General features: G+C 39.0%; 2 protein-coding genes across 2 annotated transcripts; both read right to left on the bottom strand.

Moving 5' to 3' along the window:
- Positions 1-2,255: 2,255 nt before the first annotated feature.
- Positions 2,256-3,032, bottom strand: LOC136031037 (mediator of RNA polymerase II transcription subunit 15-like). The gene has a single exon (XM_065710229.1). It carries the CDS (start codon positions 3,030-3,032, stop codon positions 2,256-2,258), a length of 777 nt encoding a protein of 258 aa, XP_065566301.1.
- A 10-nt stretch (positions 3,033-3,042) lies between these two features.
- On the bottom strand, positions 3,043-6,785 carry LOC136031036 (CREB-binding protein-like). Its single transcript, XM_065710228.1, has one exon. It carries the CDS (start codon positions 6,773-6,775, stop codon positions 3,047-3,049), a length of 3,729 nt encoding a protein of 1,242 aa, XP_065566300.1. The 5' UTR covers positions 6,776-6,785; the 3' UTR covers positions 3,043-3,046.
- Positions 6,786-17,316: the final 10,531 nt, after the last annotated feature.

Here is a 17,316-nt window from a genome sequence, read left to right as displayed (position 1 = left end):
ATAGAAAGATGACAAAAACTTTATAGCTTATTTACAAACATAGCGAGACGTCTCGTTTGCAGTAAACGTTAAACTTATCTTCGGCTCGTTAATAACTAACAATAAAAAATAACAGACATTTTTCCGTTCATTGTTAACAAAAGCACTTAAATGAAAACTTTGAAAGGACAGCAAAGGAAAGAAAGGAATAGAAAAATTTCACAAAAGAGGAGTGTTCATAGACCACACCAGATAAAAGAAATCAAAAGTAGAAGAAATGGAAATAATTACATATAACATGACATGTCTTAAATGAAACTGAACCCATTTATAAGTATTTATAGTTTCTCCTAAAAAAATGAGATTAATCAATCCCACAATAGGTGTCATGCTGATGAACAACACTTATGCTTGTAGAAAGAAACCGAAACTACTTGGGGATGATTCTGAACGGGTCCCCCGATTCCACATCTTCATACAAAATTTATGTAATACAACTTTACAGCCGATAATGATAAGAAAATTCATTTTGCGTTAAAGAAAAACCACCTTCAAAGATTCGTGTATTGAGGAAAAGGGGGACTATCAGCAGCGCTGACCGCGAATCATAAACGGTTCTTTGGAATTAGCACAATTAATGACTCGTGTCTTTGTTATATTGAGTAAAAGTAAAAATTAATCTACTTGAAATATCATGCCACAAAAACAATGGAATTTCAGTTCCAATTAAATGAATTTCAGTAAATGGATTGTTAAGTTTACGATAAATGGATTTCAGTTTAAACGTGAATCACAAAAACTAACAGATTCTGAAACATCAACAAAGAAACAGTCAGTTTAATACACAATCACTCTTTGCAGTCAAATATGTAAGAATTTAAGTTTCTAAAAAAAGCCTTTATGTAATTCATAAATAATTCGTTAAAATAAAGAAATAGTCATTTGATTAACAAAACTGTAATTCGTAAATAAGCTCTTACAATAAAATGCTATATACAATCAAAATTTTTATAAAAAAAAAAAAATAAACCTCCCTTTAAGTGTGAATAATTGGTTACATTAAATCGCGAAACATTTCTATTGCTTTTCAAATAAACAGTATAAATTTATTTCACATGATATTAATGTCAGCTTGGCGGAGTGGCGCAGGCTACCGATTTGTATCGTTGTCTCTCTGATATTTATTCCTATCAGGATTAAAGTTTTATACCTGAACATATAGACTCTACCCCCTCCCATATGAGTTCCCGAAGCGGGCAAAAAAAATTACTATTTGACTTTAAACAGGCTTAGTTATTCGGCTGGCAGAAAAAAAAAACAATTACAGTTACTAATTACAATTACTGTACTTTAATTTTACCATTCGACTATGAAGGTTGGTCACATTGAAATATTACTCCAAAAAGGAGACGAAAATACCTAATGGTTTTTGAGTAAGCTCACTGGCAAAGGATCTAATGTTGTTTTCATTACTTATCTTCCGGATTTTAAATGCTTCATTAAAGGCAACATTAATTCCATTTAGTCTTTGCTATAATAATAAAAAGGAACAAGGTCCAAATTTTTACAAACAGGTACTCACTTTTTTTTTCAAATTATCAACCCGAATTTTTCAGCAAATGGCAAGATATTTCCATAGAACTCAAAACCACCACACCTTTTATGGGAATGTTAGCCATTGAGAAACAAATCATTGCAATAATGGGTCCAATTCCAAAAATAAATCAATAATTAGTCGTAATTATTACAAACGATGCATAAGCTAAAACCAAATATGTACATTCACTGTGGAGACCAACGAAAAAAGCGTACGCAATATATATAAAAAATAACATCTCTTTTCTATACCAACCACGCGCTCAATAACAGGGTCGGTACGAAATCCGAAAAACTATAACTTGAAATAAATAATAGTTATAAAATGAAAGGAAAAAAATACACTAGTAACAATTGTCTTTTGATCAAATAGGAATTTCACCGAACAATTCAATACTGTATGAGTCACAACTTTAACCCAACAAATCTCTAACATAGTTCAAATTTCACGTAACTTTGGTCTCGGGTAGCACAGGTTGATCCACTCTTGCCAATTGATATACACAATTGATATCATAGACAATTGAGGAGGCAGACAATTGTTGTCTGTTGCTTTGTACTCGAGCCATTTAGAATGTTCACTAATATTGTTCTATTGAACAAGGTAATCACAGCAGCTCAGTACCACAGAGCTAACCAGTATACAACCGTGTCAGTGTTTAAACAACAGCTTAGGCCTGTTAGTCTACATACAAAGTCTCTACAAACTTCAATAAAGTTTCCTGAGGAGTTAAAGGTGCTCCATCATCATGTGGATTTTGACTATGCATCCCCATTTGTCCCATTGCAGGACTTTGTATTGCCATTTGCACCTGACCACCAGGTCCTAACTGAGGCAACAGCATTTCATGATCCATACTAGACACTCCCATTAGATGGGGAGAGTGAGAGGGATGACGAGAAGGAGCAGCCATTCTTGGTAAAGGCATTGGTTGTCTAGGCGACGGCACAGGAGTTTGAACACGAGGAATTCTTACCCCTGGAGATGGATTACGCTGTGGAGACCTGACGGCTTGTGGGAGCCCTGGCGGGGGTGATCGTACAGTATGCATTAGATGTTGAGGCGAGGCACCTGGTAACATCATTCCTTGCAGTTGAGGATACATTGCTGATGCACTAGCTTTCACTCCTGGCTGCATCATCTGCTTACATTGCCCCTGAGTGAATTGCTCAGCATTGAAATACGTTCCTTGGCCTGGATCCCTTGGCCTCTGGCTATACGGAGGCAAAGTTGGCTGCTGAAAGCCTTGTGGGTTTTGTCTCTGTTGTTGTTGCTGTAACTGCATTAATTGTTGTTGTCGATACCACTGATTCTGTTGAGCATTAGGTTGTCCCGTATTATTTCCTTGTGGCTGTTGTTGTACTTGCATATTTCCCTGCATCAAATTTTGATTCCCTTGCTGCTGCATATTTCCTTGTTGGGTTGTAGTGACGTTGATTTGGGATATTTGGCTCATACCTCCTTGCTGGCCTAAACTTCCCATGATGCTGTTAAGAAGGCTGGGAAGTTGCATCGCATTGCCCGGCTGCTGCTGTTGTTGACCTTCGTTCTCTGAAGTCTCTTCGTCTTCCGAAGCACTGTTCGCTGCCTTCTAAAGGTTTCCATTAGCTGAGGGCTACTCTTCAGTATTTGCAGCACCTCTTGCTGCTGCTGTGGAGATTCTGGCCCTTTCAAGGTCTTCAACAGTTCCTGTAAAGCTTGAGGGAGTGGCCTTTGTGCAACTTGATTAGGACCAGGGACACCTGACTGGCCCTGATTTGTAGGAACAACATTCAATACTTGTTGCTGCTGAGGCGTTTGAGCTTGTTGCTGCTGCATCATGTTTATTTGCTGGCACATTCCTGGATTTGGCTGATTCCCTATGTTGGAAGAATTTGGGAACCTATTTCCCCATTGATCTATAGTAGGCAGTATTCGGTTCTGGTTCTGCATTACTGGAGATCTCATGGGAGACATTGCATTTCCCTGCATTTGACCTTGCATTCCCGTGTGTCTTTGGTTCATCATCCCCTGTTGATGGATCCCCATCGTTCCTGGACCACCTTTTCCGTAGCCGACTGAAGGAGCAGTTGCTTGTTGTCTGGCATCCTCATCTTGTACCTGTCTGACTACCTGTAGTACATTGGCTGGTGTCCCGTTAGGTTTCATTCCGACTCCTGGCTGATGTGGAAGAGGCATCATAATACCTCCGGATCCAGATTCAGATTCTTGCGGAGGAGAAGGTGGGCCTCCTGAGCCACTTGTTGTCATTCCAGTAATGGAACGTCCAGTCATCATGGCCATTCGTCTTCTCATTTGCTGCTGTTGCTGCAATCGCTGCTGAAGTTGTTGCTGCTTTAATTTTGCCTTAATACTAGGACAAAATGGTACTGGACATTTGTTTTCTGGACAATTTTTGGCATGATAGCAACAAAGGGCAATAAGTTGTTTGCAAAGGGGACAACTCCCATTAGTCTTTTTTCGACATGATTGGGCGTGGCTTACAACACATTTAATTTTCTGGCAGCTTGGCGAATGACAGTTGATGTTTTGACACTGACAAGCATGTACCAATGACTGAATACACTTCTGTATAGACAAATTTCGTGCCTCCACAGGGTTTTTGGCAGGCCCATTGTCTGATGCAGCTCCTCCATCATCGAGATCAAAACCGTATTTATACAGCTTATGAGGATGTTTCTCCACTTTATAACAGTTGACACATAAATCAAATTCATCACACTCTTTACAATGCCATCTTGTTTCCACTTGGGCCTTACAAGCATTGCACGTATACACAAATTTATCTTGTCCTTGATTGTGCAGTTCATAAATTAAAGCCATTGTTGAATACTTTGTTCGCCTCATTGAGGAGAACTCGAGATGTCTATCACGTGCCATTGTTAAGAAAGCATCACGGCCATCCATTAAATCACATGTCATTGACGGATCTGGGTCTTGAATTGGTCCTAGATTAGCAGCGCTCCGTGCTGAATGCAAACGTATCACAAAGAAAACTTCTTTATGTTTTTTCATTGTTGCAAGAATTCGACTTGAAAGATCTTTGCCGGACTGATTACTACCCGATTTTTTGCTGCTCTTTCTTTGTGTTGACTTTTTGTTCATTTTTGGCTTATTTTTAATTCCTTTTTTGCTTCCATCAGGACCAATGTCTCCTTCATCTTGAGCAGCACGTTCAGCAGCTTCTTGCCGTCTCCATTCTTCCTCTTCTTGTTCAAGCTTTTCAATACTTTCTTCAATTACATTTGGCCAAAAATCTCCTTCAAAATATGGAAGCCCCACTGGAATACTTAACTCGTCTTCAATAGCCTGTTTATAAATGTCTTTGTAACCAAGAACAATTCTTTCAATAATTCCTCTATCAAGCATCTTTTTATACCACTCTTGTAGTCGCTTTGGTTTGGGAATCTTTTGTTCTGGCGGATGACAATGGAAAATATAATCATCACCTTCGGACGGAGGACAAACCCAAATATGGGCCATTGTATAGCCAAGTTGTTTGACATAGTCCAGATATCCAAGCAATATTTCGTGGTAAACAGCCGTCCTTAATGGCTTAGGCCGAAAGAAGTGCACAGAATCAAGATAGGCAAGGTAAACTCTTCTCGTATTTGGCATTGGTGACTCTGAACCATATTCTTGAACATGCATCCCAAAGAAACAGACATCAACACCATCTATGTCTTGGAAGGCAAATAAAGCTTTGGCCCTAAAAGGAAATGATTCTGGCAAATCTCCATTCTCTCCACAAAATCTACTTTTCGTTCCGGGGAGAACCTCTGCGACCTTTTCAACCGATGACACAACACGAATGAAGACCTCCCCAGCAGTAGCCTCTCTCTTTTTCAAAAAATTATTAACCCTACTCTCGAGAAAGGTGCCCAAACTGGTTGTCGGCAGCCGTCTAGCACTGAATCGATTTTCCTTTCTCTTATCGTTCCTTAATTTTAAACAATTATCACAGGTAAAACCAGACGTCCATATGGCTTCGAAATGAAGAACACAGATCTTATGAAGTTTACGTCCACAATCGCTGCAATTCACCCACTGTTCAAGCTCTTGCACATCATTCTTCATTTCGACAAACTCCGACTTTTGTACTGTCATTGACGGTTGAGAGGGGTCATTGCCGATTGTCACTACATCTCCTTGAATTTTGTTGAAACACTTGATACAATATGTATACCTATTTTGGTAGCTGAAATACTTTGCATCCCAAGGGATAGCACAAATCTGAGCTCCATAACAATACAAAACTTGGGGACTGAAGGTATATTTGCGTCCACAACAATAGCCAAGTGACTGCATCACTGGATCAATTTCTTGCTCAAATACTTCAGACAACTTAGTACAGCACTTATAAACACGGGAGGTTTTCTTATTGTAGCGCCAAGTGTTGTCAAACATGAGCCATATATCATCAACATACTCCCAAGGATCCTTATACTGTCCTGCTTCAAGCTTCCTCTTGATATTAGACAAATCCATAGGTCTCTTGACAACATCAAAATAGTCGGGTATGCCCAATTTCTGTGGGTCGACAGGCTCTCTAAAAGGTAACCATCCTGGATCTTGTCGGTACAGTTTCTCCAGTGTTGGCATTAAAGCTTGACGAAGCTCTTCTGGCATAAAGATAACTTTACCAACTCGAGATTTTGAAGCATAAGAGCTAGTTGTTGTTAAGGCCGTCTCCGGAGCTGGCCTTGAATCATTTGATTTTTCAGTCAAATCAGAAAGCTCTTTTTTCACCGAGGGAACCTCTTCTTTTATGGATTTTCCATCCTCTGTAACTCTCGATAGGTCCTCAATAGGCTCTGTTTTTGGTTCGTTATTTATATCAGTCATTTGACTATCCTGAGAGTCATCACCCATGTTCTTGCCAATAGTCATGTGTCCAGCTATACTAGAGAATGGTGACTGCATAGGACCATTCTGATTAAAGTCACCACCATCAGCTCTATTATTAATGAAGGGCAATCGCTGCTGATTATTGAAACTATTAATAAAACCTCCCATGCTTGGGGCAATGGTTTGATATGGAAGACTTAACATTTCTGGGTTAATTTGCTGAGGGTGAGACATCCAAATTGGTCCTTGCACTAGCGGCCTCATCATGGGCTGCTGCATAGGTTGCATACTAGGACGCTGTTGACTCACTTGATTTTGGAAAACATTCGTCATAGATGCAGACAATTCCATTGTTTACAATTAAGACAATTGTAAATGAAGCAATAGACTAGATATTTGTCCAGATGTTAATAGCTGGCTGATGAAATTATAATTTGTAAAGGGATACCAAGGATAGAATCTTTTTTTTTCCTACGGGCCGCATCAAATGTTATGGGGGTATTTTTTTGCAATTTATGTTATGGGAGTTTTCTTGAAATGATTTTAGTTGTAAGGGGTTTATTATCGATATAACCTAAATTCAACCTAAGATGACGTCATGGGAGTTAAATAAGAGAGGGTTTAGAACTGAGGGATTCTTTTAATATTCTTGGTATAAAATCATCTTATGGGTGGATGAGTCTTACATTATCGTATATATTCCCTGAGAGCGTCCCTAAAGACTACGAGAATTATACCTGGTTTCTGGATTCACAAACAAGAACGATATAAATAAGCAATGATAATCTTCAGCAAGTAGTGTATTGGAACAAAAATAAACTCTGTCTTACAAGTAAAATGTTGTCCTTATAAAGGAACACTTTACTAGCGGAGCCTGGACATTGACTGACTTAAAAACCTTCCGTCTTTTTCGTATATGTTCACTTGTTATGGGATGTTTGACCTCCCTCTAACCAGAATCTCACGGTTTTGCAATTGTGTTTCCCATAAGCCAGGATTTCACAATTTTACAAATATGTTCCTGATGAGGTATCGTGTTATTGAGACATTATCTAACTTCAAAGGGGAGGTAACTTCAAGATTTGTTTGAGGTATGCTCAAATTCATGGAGCATTTATCTGGCATATAACTAACATTTGCTTGTGAAATTGGTCATGAAACCTACTGAAATCACGAAGCAGTAAAAGCTATTTTCTTTGTCATGTTATATGTCTGATTACTCTTAGGATAGTTTTCACCTGGATTTTAACTATTAAGACATCGGGTTGCGAAGTAACAATTTTCAAACCCATGGATTGTAGGGGAATCAGAATGTTTAATGTCACACTAAGAATTCGTTTGAACTATTGCTGATTAAAAGCCAAAATTTACTTTTCGCTTCGAACACTGATCAAGTAGCTTGTTTTCTAGCTTGTTTTAAATACGTGAATGAGGAAGACGGAGATATGGAATGTGAAAATTACGTCCAAAATTAGAAAATGCTTTTTATCTGGTTGGGCCTTAATTTTAATAGGAAACATTTTTTAGCCAATGAAAAATTGAGATGTATAGGAAATGAAGTTTTAAAGGCTTTAAAATTTCTGCTGCAAAAAAGAGGTTTTAAACGAAAATTATGACGTTAGCAATGATTATGCTTCAAAGCTGCTTTGAACAGTTAAATGGGCATTAAATTCACCACTTCAACCAAGATTGCTTTTGAAGAAAAAGGGAAAAGAGCCGATAATAATCACTTTGCACTCTTTCTTCACTCTGGTTCTTAATATATTATTATGTAAACTAACGCTGTTAACTAACGCAAGACTATATATCAGACACAAGGAAAAGCCTTCAGATTCTTTTTTAAGCTGCATATAGTAAAGAGCTAGCTCCAAAAATAACCAACGCCATCATACATTGGGCGTTTTCATTAAAGCATTGAAATTAGAAGTATTTCAGCCAAAATATTTCAAGAGAAGGTAAGGCTTAAAAAATTTATTTAGTTCAGTATTTCTGAAAGGAGATTTGGTAGTTCTTGCTCCAAAAAGCTCGAGATTGATTAGAATGCTGAAATTTTGGGCAAAACTAATTTGGTCACCTAAACTTCAGCTTCTGAAGTCAATGTATTGGGAGAGTTCAAAGGACTGTAAATTCGCCAACTAAAGTGTTGCGAGAGTAACACTTTGGTTTTGTTTCTTCGCTCTCGATCAGTAGTCACATGATCAAAGGCTATTCCTCAGCGTTGAAAAAACAACAACAAAATAATATCGAAAGAAGGGACTAAATTGACTTTGCAGCCAGTTGAACTTTATCCTTTTCAATCGTAGACATCGTGACAGATGAGAACTCAGTACAATCTATATATATATATATATATATATATATATATATATATATATATATATATATATATATATATATATACACTAGCTGTTGGGGTGGCCCTTCGCGCCACCCCAACACCTAGTTGGGGGGGCGCTTCGCGCCCCCCCAAGCCCCTCCGCGCGCGTAAGTCGTTACGCGCCATATTAGTTACGCGCCATTGTAGTTGTGTCCCTGTGTCCCACCTGTGATTATAGATAGATTTATATATGTGTTTCAAACTACGTAAAAATTGCGAATATACAACATTCTTGGCTTTCTCATTGTCTGTGCATATACAAAGCCGTATTTACTAATAATGACGTCATTTGCAAACGCTCTTTTTACAAACAAACAAACATGCATACACACAACTCGTTTTTATATAGATAGATAGATAGATAGATACAATACAAATTAACTACGTAAAACTTGCGAATATACAACATTCTTCGCTGTCCAATTGTCGCTACATATAAATAGATTGCCAGGTTTACCGACCCTCGAACATGCAACGTACAATTGTGCATGGGAAAAACAATCAGTATTAAGATCTATACCACATTTTCCTAATGATTGACCTTGAGCTTTGTTAATGGTGATTGCAAATGCTAATCGAATTGGGAATTGCAATCTTTTAAATTGAAAAGGCAGATCCGTTGGAATCATGGGAATGCGAGGAATAAGAACAGTCTCACCCTCAAAAGGCCCTGTCAAGATTGTGGCCTCTATTAGGTTTTCCATTGTTTTTTTACGGCAAGTCGCGTGCCATTGCAAAGCTTTGGTGGGTTGATATTTCTTAAAAGTATTATTGGTACGCCTATTTTTAGTTGTAGCACGCGTGTTGGAAACTCTGAAAGATCCACGGAATTAAAAATTCAGATGGATAATTAACCGCTTCATTTGGTTCCAAAACTGTGTCGACTGACTTGTAAAGGACTTCCTGGTCTCGAATCTTGGTCAAAACAATATTGTTGATTTCGTGGACGTCTATATTTTTGGGTGCGAGAATCGCTCTTTCACTTAGCCATTTATTATTTTTATAATTTTTTAGAATATTCGGAAATACTTTTTCAATCAGTTCATTTTTGGACGTCACTAAATTACAGAAATCAGCAGGTAGTTGTATACGTCCTAAAATTGAGTCTACTGGGAGCTTTCCGTTTCCAATTGCCAGCAATTGATCTGAAAATGTTTGACCAGAGTCATCGTTTTGCAATCGGACACGCATATTTGTAGTGAATTTTAATGTTTTTACGTGTGCCCATAAATTAGAATTTTTCAGGCAAGCATTCATTTCGTCTGCAGGAGTTGATCTAGGTATTATAGGTAATGTTTGCCTGAAATCTCCCGCAAGCAATATTAATGTGCTTCCAAAGGGTTTCGACTTCCCTCGCAAATCTTTCAAGCATTGATCCAGAGCCTCGAGCGATTTTTTGTGTGCCATTGTGCACTCATCCCAAATAATAAGTTTGCATTGCTGCAATACTTTACCCATCCCAGATGATTTTGAAATATTGCACGTGGGAGCTTCTGTAGAATGCAAATTCAGAGGCAATTTCAAAGCGGAATGAGCAGTTCTTCCACCAGGCAGCAATTTTGCGGCTATTCCGGACGACGCAATTGCCAACGCTATATCATTTTAATCGAATTGATGCCAGAATCAGTTTTATCACAAACGTTTTACCAGTACCTCCTGGTGCATCCAAAAAGAAAATTTTTCCAACGTTGTTGTCGACACAATGCATTATCGTATCATAAATGTCTTTTTGTTCCGACGTGATTTTTTAGAATATTCGGAAAATACTTTTTCAGTCAATTCATTTTTGGACGTCACTAAATTACAGAAATCAGCAGGTAGTTGTATACGTCCTGAAATTGAGTCTACTGGGAGCTTTCCGTTTCCAATTGCCAGCAATTGATCTGAAAATGTTTGACCAGAGTCATCGTTTTACAATCGGACACGCATATTTGTAGTTAATTTTAAAGTTTTTACGTGTGCCCATAAATTAGAATTTTTCAGGCAAGCATTCATTTCGTCTGCAGGAGTTGATCTAGGTATTATAGGTAATGTTTGCCTGAAATCTCCCGCAAGCAATATTAATGTGCTTCCAAAGGGTTTCGACTTCCCTCGCAAATCTTTCAAGCATTGATCCAGAGCCTCGAGCGATTTTTTGTGTGCCATTGTGCACTCATCCCAAATAATAAATTTGCATTGCTGCAATACTTTACCCATCCCTGATGATTTGGAAATATTGCACGTGGGAGTTTCTGTAGAATGCAAATTCAGAGGCAATTTCAAAGCGGAATGAGCAGTTCTTCCACCAGGCAGCAATGTTGCGGCTATTCCGGACGACCCAATTGCCAACGCTATATCATTTTTTGATCGAATTGATGCCAGAATCAGTTTTATCACAAACGTTTTACCAGTACCTCCTGGCGCATCCAAAAAGAAAATTTCTCCAACGTTGTTATCGACACAATGCATTATCGTATCATAAATGTCTAGCGGAAATAGACGCGCTAAATTATTATTTTCGTGGAAAAGATGTTGCAATTGGGAAACGATTGTCCTTTCAACATTGGGAGAAATTTCGCAACGTGCATTCAATTCAGAATTTCTATCACTGATGAAGTACAATTGTAAAAATTTATGATTCTCGCCTGAGAATTGTAGAAGGGACCCTGCTCTATGATAAATTTGCCCTTTTACTTTGAAAGTAGACATAAATTGATCTGGATTTTCGATTTGGGCTCCAAACGACGTCAGTTGGAAACATGAGTTATATTTTCTGATTTGTGACAAAAAACGCTTAGATTCTGACGTAGTTCCAGTAAGGAAAGTCTTCAATGGCTCTGGTGGTGCAGCCAATAGAGGAAGTTTAACTTTTCTTGAGGCGCAACACATTCCCATTGTTTCACCACTGAATTTCAAGGCCTTGCAATAGGGACAAATTTTAGACATAGTCCCGATTTGAACACATCTACTCAAGCTATAATCATCGACTGGGCTGTACCTGAATGCCAGGCGATAACTTTCAGGTTGCTCTGATTCCTCGGCACGCTTTCTTTTCTAACTTTCTCTATCAGCAGCAAGCCTGATTTCTTGCTGTTATTGTGATTCCTCGGCACGCCTTCTTTTTTCACTTTCTCTTTTAGCAGCAAGTCTGGTTTCATGGTGCTCTGGTAGTTCCTCGGCACGCCTTCTTTTTTCACTTTCTCTTTTAGCAGCAAGTCTGCTTTCACGTTGCTCTGGTAGTTCCTCGGCACGCTTTCTGTTCTTTCTTTCTCTATCAGCCTCAAGCCTGTTTCCTTGCTGTTCTTTTGATTCCTCGGCACGCTTTCTTTTCTGACTTTCTCTATCAGCAGCAAGTTTTTTGGCATAGACTCTTTGAGCATCTTCCTCGGCTGTTGCCATTGTAAGTTCATCAGTCATTTTAAAGTTAAGCATTAATAGATTTCTACGTGAACACATGTCTTAAATATCTTTTATGACGTCACCGTCATAACAAAAATGACAACTAACTTCATGACGTCAGTCAACACACAAACATGACTTCACCTGACAGATACATCCAGAGACAACTTATTTTTATATATATACTAGCTGTTGGGGTGGCGCGTCGTGTCACCCCAACACCTAGTTGGTGGGGCGCTTCGCGCCCCCCCCCAAGCCCCCCCCAAGCCCCCCCGCGCGCGTAAGTCGTTACGCGCCATATTAGTTACGCGCCATTGTAGTTGTGTCCCTGTGTCCCACCTGTGAATAGAGATAGATATAAATATATGTTTTTAACTACGTAAAACATGCGAATATACAACATTCTTCGCTGTCCCATTGTCTGTGCATATAAATAGATTGTCAGGTTTACTGACTCTTGAACATGCAACATATAATTGTCCATGGGAAAAACAATCCGTATTCAGATCTATACCTCATTATTCTAATGATGTGTCCCTGTGTCCCGGTCGTCATTTATATTCCCTGTGTCCCGGTCGTCATTTGTGTCCCAGTTTGTTATTTCTCTTTGAGTGTCCCGGTCGTCATTTATATTCCCTGTGTCCCGGTGTCCCGGTCGTCATTTGTGTCCCGGTGTCCCGGTCTGTAATTTCTATTCGAACAATCCCTGTGTCCCGGTCGTCATTTATATATCCCGCCTGTGCCCCCGGCGTCCCCGTTGTAGTTGTGTCCCTGTGTCCCGGTCGTCATTTATATTCCCTGTGTCCCGGTCGTGATTTGCGTCCGGGTGTCCCAGTCTGTAATTTCTCTTTGAGGTTCCCGGTCGTCACTTATATTCCCTCTGTCTCTGTCGTCATTTGTGTCCCGGTCTGTAATTTCTCTTTGAGTGTTTTTTCTTTTTAGTTTTTTACCTTTTTTCTTTTTTCAGTTTTCTTTTTCTTCTTCATTTTTCAGCGTCACTATGAAGTACATATCGACGGACCTTTGTTTCTTTAACTTAAATCTGGTAGGCATTGATGGCCTTATCCAAGTCAAAATCCCAAACCCAATCATCATCGCTATCATTTTCAGTTTTGATATGTTTTGACTCTCGCTGTCCAGGTGGATTTTCATCTAACTGCGCGGTTTTGCGTTGTTTAGCCGCAAGCCTGTTTTCTTGCTGTTCTTGTGATTCCCCGGCACGCTTTCTTTTCTTACTTTCTCTATCAGCTGCAAGCCTGTTTTCTTGCTGTTCTTGTGATTCCTCGGAACGCTTTCTTTTCTTACTTTCTCTATCAGCAGCAAGTTTTTTGGTATAAACTCTTTGAGCAGCTTCCTCGGCTGTTGCCATTGTAGGTTCTTCAGTCATTTTACAATTAAACATTTTTCCGTGAACAAATGTCTTAAATACCGTTAATGACGTCACCGTCATAGCAAAAATGACGACAACTAACTTCATGACGTCAGTCGACACAGAAACATGACGTCACCTGACAGACAGACACACAGACAGACAACTTATTTTTATATATATACTAGCTGTTGGGGTGGCGCACCCCAACACCTAGTTGGTGGGGCGCTTCGCGCCCCCCCAAGCCCCCCCGCGCGCGTAAGTCGTTACGCGCCATTGTAGTTGTGTCCCTGTGTCCCACCTGTGAATATAGATAGATTTATATATGTGTTTCAAACTACGTAAAAATTGCGAATATACAACATTCTTGGCTTTCCCATTGTCTGTCCATATACAAAGCCGTATGTACTAATAATGACGTCATATGCAAACGCTCTTTTTACAAACAAACAAACATGCATACACACAACTCGTTTTTATATAGATAGATAGATAGATAGATACAATACAAATTAACTACGTAAAACTTGTGAATATACAACAGTCTTCGCTGTCCTATTGTCTGTGCGTATAAATAGATTGTCAGGTTTACCGACCCTCAAAGATGCAACATACAATTGTACATTGGTAAAGCAATCTGTATTAAGATCTATACCGCATTTTTCTAGTGATTGCCCTTGAGCTTTGTTGATGGTGGTTGCAAATGCTAATCGAATTGGGAATTGCAATCTTTTAAATTGAAAAAGCAGATCCGTTGGAATCATGGGAATGCGAGGAATAAGAACAGCCTCACCCTCATAAGGCCCTGTCAAGATTGTGGCCTCTATTAGGTTTTCCATTGTTTTTTTTACGGCAAGTCGCGTGCCATTGCAAAGCTTTGGTGGGTTGATATTTCTTAAAAGTATTATTGGTACGCCTATTTTTAGTTGTAGCACGTGTGGTGGAAACCCTGAAGGATCTATGGAATTTAAAAATTCAGATGGATAATTCATTTGGTTCCAAAATACTTCATTTTGGTTGCTGTTCTTGTAATTCCTCGGCACGCCTTCTTTTTTCACTTTCTCTTTTAGCAGCAAGTCTGCTTCCGCGTTGCTCTGGTAGTTCCTCGGCACGCTTTCTGTTCTTTCTTTCTCTATCAGCCTCAAGCCTGTTTCCTTGCTGTTCTTTTGATTCCTCGGCACGCCTTCTTTTTTCACTTTCTCTTTTGGCAGCAAGTCTGCTTTCGCGTTGCTCTGGTAGTTCCTCGGCACGCTTTCTTTTCTGACTTTCTCTATCAGCAGCAAGTTTTTTGGCATAGACTCTTTGAGCTTCTTCATCGGCTTTTGCCATGGTAAGTTCATCAGTCATTGTAAACTTAAACATTAATAGATTTCTACGTGAACATATGTCTTGAATATCTTGAATGACGTCACCGTCAAAGCAAAAATGACGACAACTAATTTCATGACGTCATTCAACACAGAAACATGACGTCACCTGATCCACAGACAGACACACAGACAGACAACTTATTTTTATATATATACTAGCTGTTGGGGTGGCGCTTCGCGCCACCCCAACACCTAGTTGGTGGGGCGCTTCGCGCCCCCCCAAGCCCCCCCGCGCGCGTAAGTCGTTACGTGCCATATTAGTTACGCGCCATTGTAGTTGTGTCCCTGTGTCCCACCTGTGAATATAGATAGATTTATATATGTGTTTCAAACTACGTAAAAATTGCGAATATACAACATTTTTGGCTTTCCCACTACTGGAAGCTTTCCGTTTCCAATTGCCAGCAATTGATCTGAAAATGTTTGACCAGAATCATCGTTTTGCAATCGGACACGCATATTTGTAGTTAATTTTAATATTTTTACGTGTGCCCATAAATTAGAATTTTTCAGGCAAGCATTCATTTCGTCTGCAGGAGTTAAACTACGTAAAAATTGCGAATATACAACATTCTTGGCTTTCCCATTGTCTGTGCATATACAAAGCCGTATGCACTAATAATGACGTCATATGCAAACGCTCTTTTTACAAACAAACAAACATGCATACACACAACTCGTTTTTATATAGATAGATAGATAGATAGATACAATACAAATTAACTGCGTAAAACTTGCGAATATACAACATTCATCGCTGTCCAATTGTCGCTGCATATAAATAGATTGTCAGGTTTACCGACCCTCGAACATGCAACTTACAATTGTCCATGGGAAAAACAATCAGTATTAAGATCTATACCACATTTTTCTAATGATTGACCTTGAGCTTTGTTAATGGTGATTGCAAATGCTAATCGAATTGGGAATTGCAATCTTTTAAACTGAAAAGGCATATCCGTTGGAATCATGGGAATACGAGGAATAAGAACAGCCTTACCCTCAAAATGCCCTGTCAAGATTGTCGCCTTTATTAGGCTTTCCATTGTTTTTTTTACGGCAAGTCGCGTGCCATTGCAAAGCTTTGGTGGGTCGCCTATTTTTAGTTGTAGCACGTGTGGTGGAAACCCTGAAAGATATATGGAATTTAAAAATTCAGATGGATAATTAACCGCTTCATTTGGTTCCAAAACTGTGTCGACTGACTTGCAAAGGACTGCCTGGTCTCGAATCTTGGTCAAAACAATATTGTTGATTTCGTGGACGTCTATATTTTTGGGTGCGAGAATCGCTCTTTCACTTAGCCATTTATTATTTTTATAATTTTTTAGAATATTCGGAAATACTTTTTCAATCAATTCATTTTGGACGTCACTAAACTACAGAAATCAGCAGGTAGTTGTATACGTCCTGAAATTGAGTCTATCGTATCATAAATGTCTTTTTGTTCCGACGTTAGCTTGTAAATGTTATTTTGTACATACGACAATAGATCACTCGTACTGTAACTTTGTTCACGATCCAATTCTACACATGTCGAAACAGCAGCGATACGGTTAGGTGAAGGCATTCCCAAATCCTGAAGAGGTTTGTTTGCCATACGTACGCACAAATCTTCTATAATAACTAAAAGCCATTTATTATTTTTATAATTTTTTAGAATATTCGGAAATACTTTTTCAATCAATTCATTTTTGGACGTCACTAAACTACAGAAATCAGCAGGTAGTTGTATACGTCCTGAAATTGAGTCTATCGTATCATAAATGTCTTTTTGTTCCGACGTTAACTTGTAAATGTTATTTTGTACATACGACAATAGATCACTCGTACTGTAACTTTGTTCACGATCCAATTCTACACATGTCGAAACAGCAGCGATACGGTTAGGTGAAGGCATTCCCAAATCCTGAAGAGGTTTGTTTGCCATACGTACGCACAAATCTTCTATAATAACTAAAGTGTCGTTATAAATTTCTGATGTAAAATCAAAAGTCATTTCTGACGTCTCTAACTGTTTTCGATGGAGTATATCTTCGGACATTTTTGACTTATATTTTTCCCATAACTCTGTAGGAGCTGATGGAGAGCAAGTGTACGAATTTGACTTGGGGTTGACGTTTCGAACGCGTCATTGATGCAGTTATCCCAGTGTTGGTCATTCTCCAATAAATTCAGAGCTTGGCATGCACTACGGTAAGTGTCATGTATAGTACCGTTTACAGTTCTCAAAGGATGTCGGACCGGGTACATTCACCAAAAGCAGGCGTAGAAAGAAGCACTCATGTTGATTGGGGTGAACGGTGTAGAGTCTTCCTATCGTGGTATCTTTGAAGATGGTAGGTTGGCCGTAAACCCACTGGTTATCTACTTCGATGGTGGTACCGTTGCCATTGTA

Source organism: Artemia franciscana, chromosome 9 (genome assembly GCF_032884065.1).
Source record: "Artemia franciscana chromosome 9, ASM3288406v1, whole genome shotgun sequence".
Taxonomy (NCBI): domain Eukaryota; kingdom Metazoa; phylum Arthropoda; class Branchiopoda; order Anostraca; family Artemiidae; genus Artemia; species Artemia franciscana.
Note: the sequence above shows the minus strand (reverse complement) of the source record. Positions and strands in the feature narration are given on the sequence as shown.

Bases quoted from the DNA above. Each gene is read 5' to 3' on its own strand.
- LOC136031037 (XM_065710229.1), bottom strand. From the start codon at position 3,032: ATGAGCCAAATATCCCAAATCAACGTCACTACAACCCAACAAGGAAAT.
- LOC136031036 (XM_065710228.1), bottom strand. From the start codon at position 6,775: ATGGAATTGTCTGCATCTATGACGAATGTTTTCCAAAATCAAGTGAGT.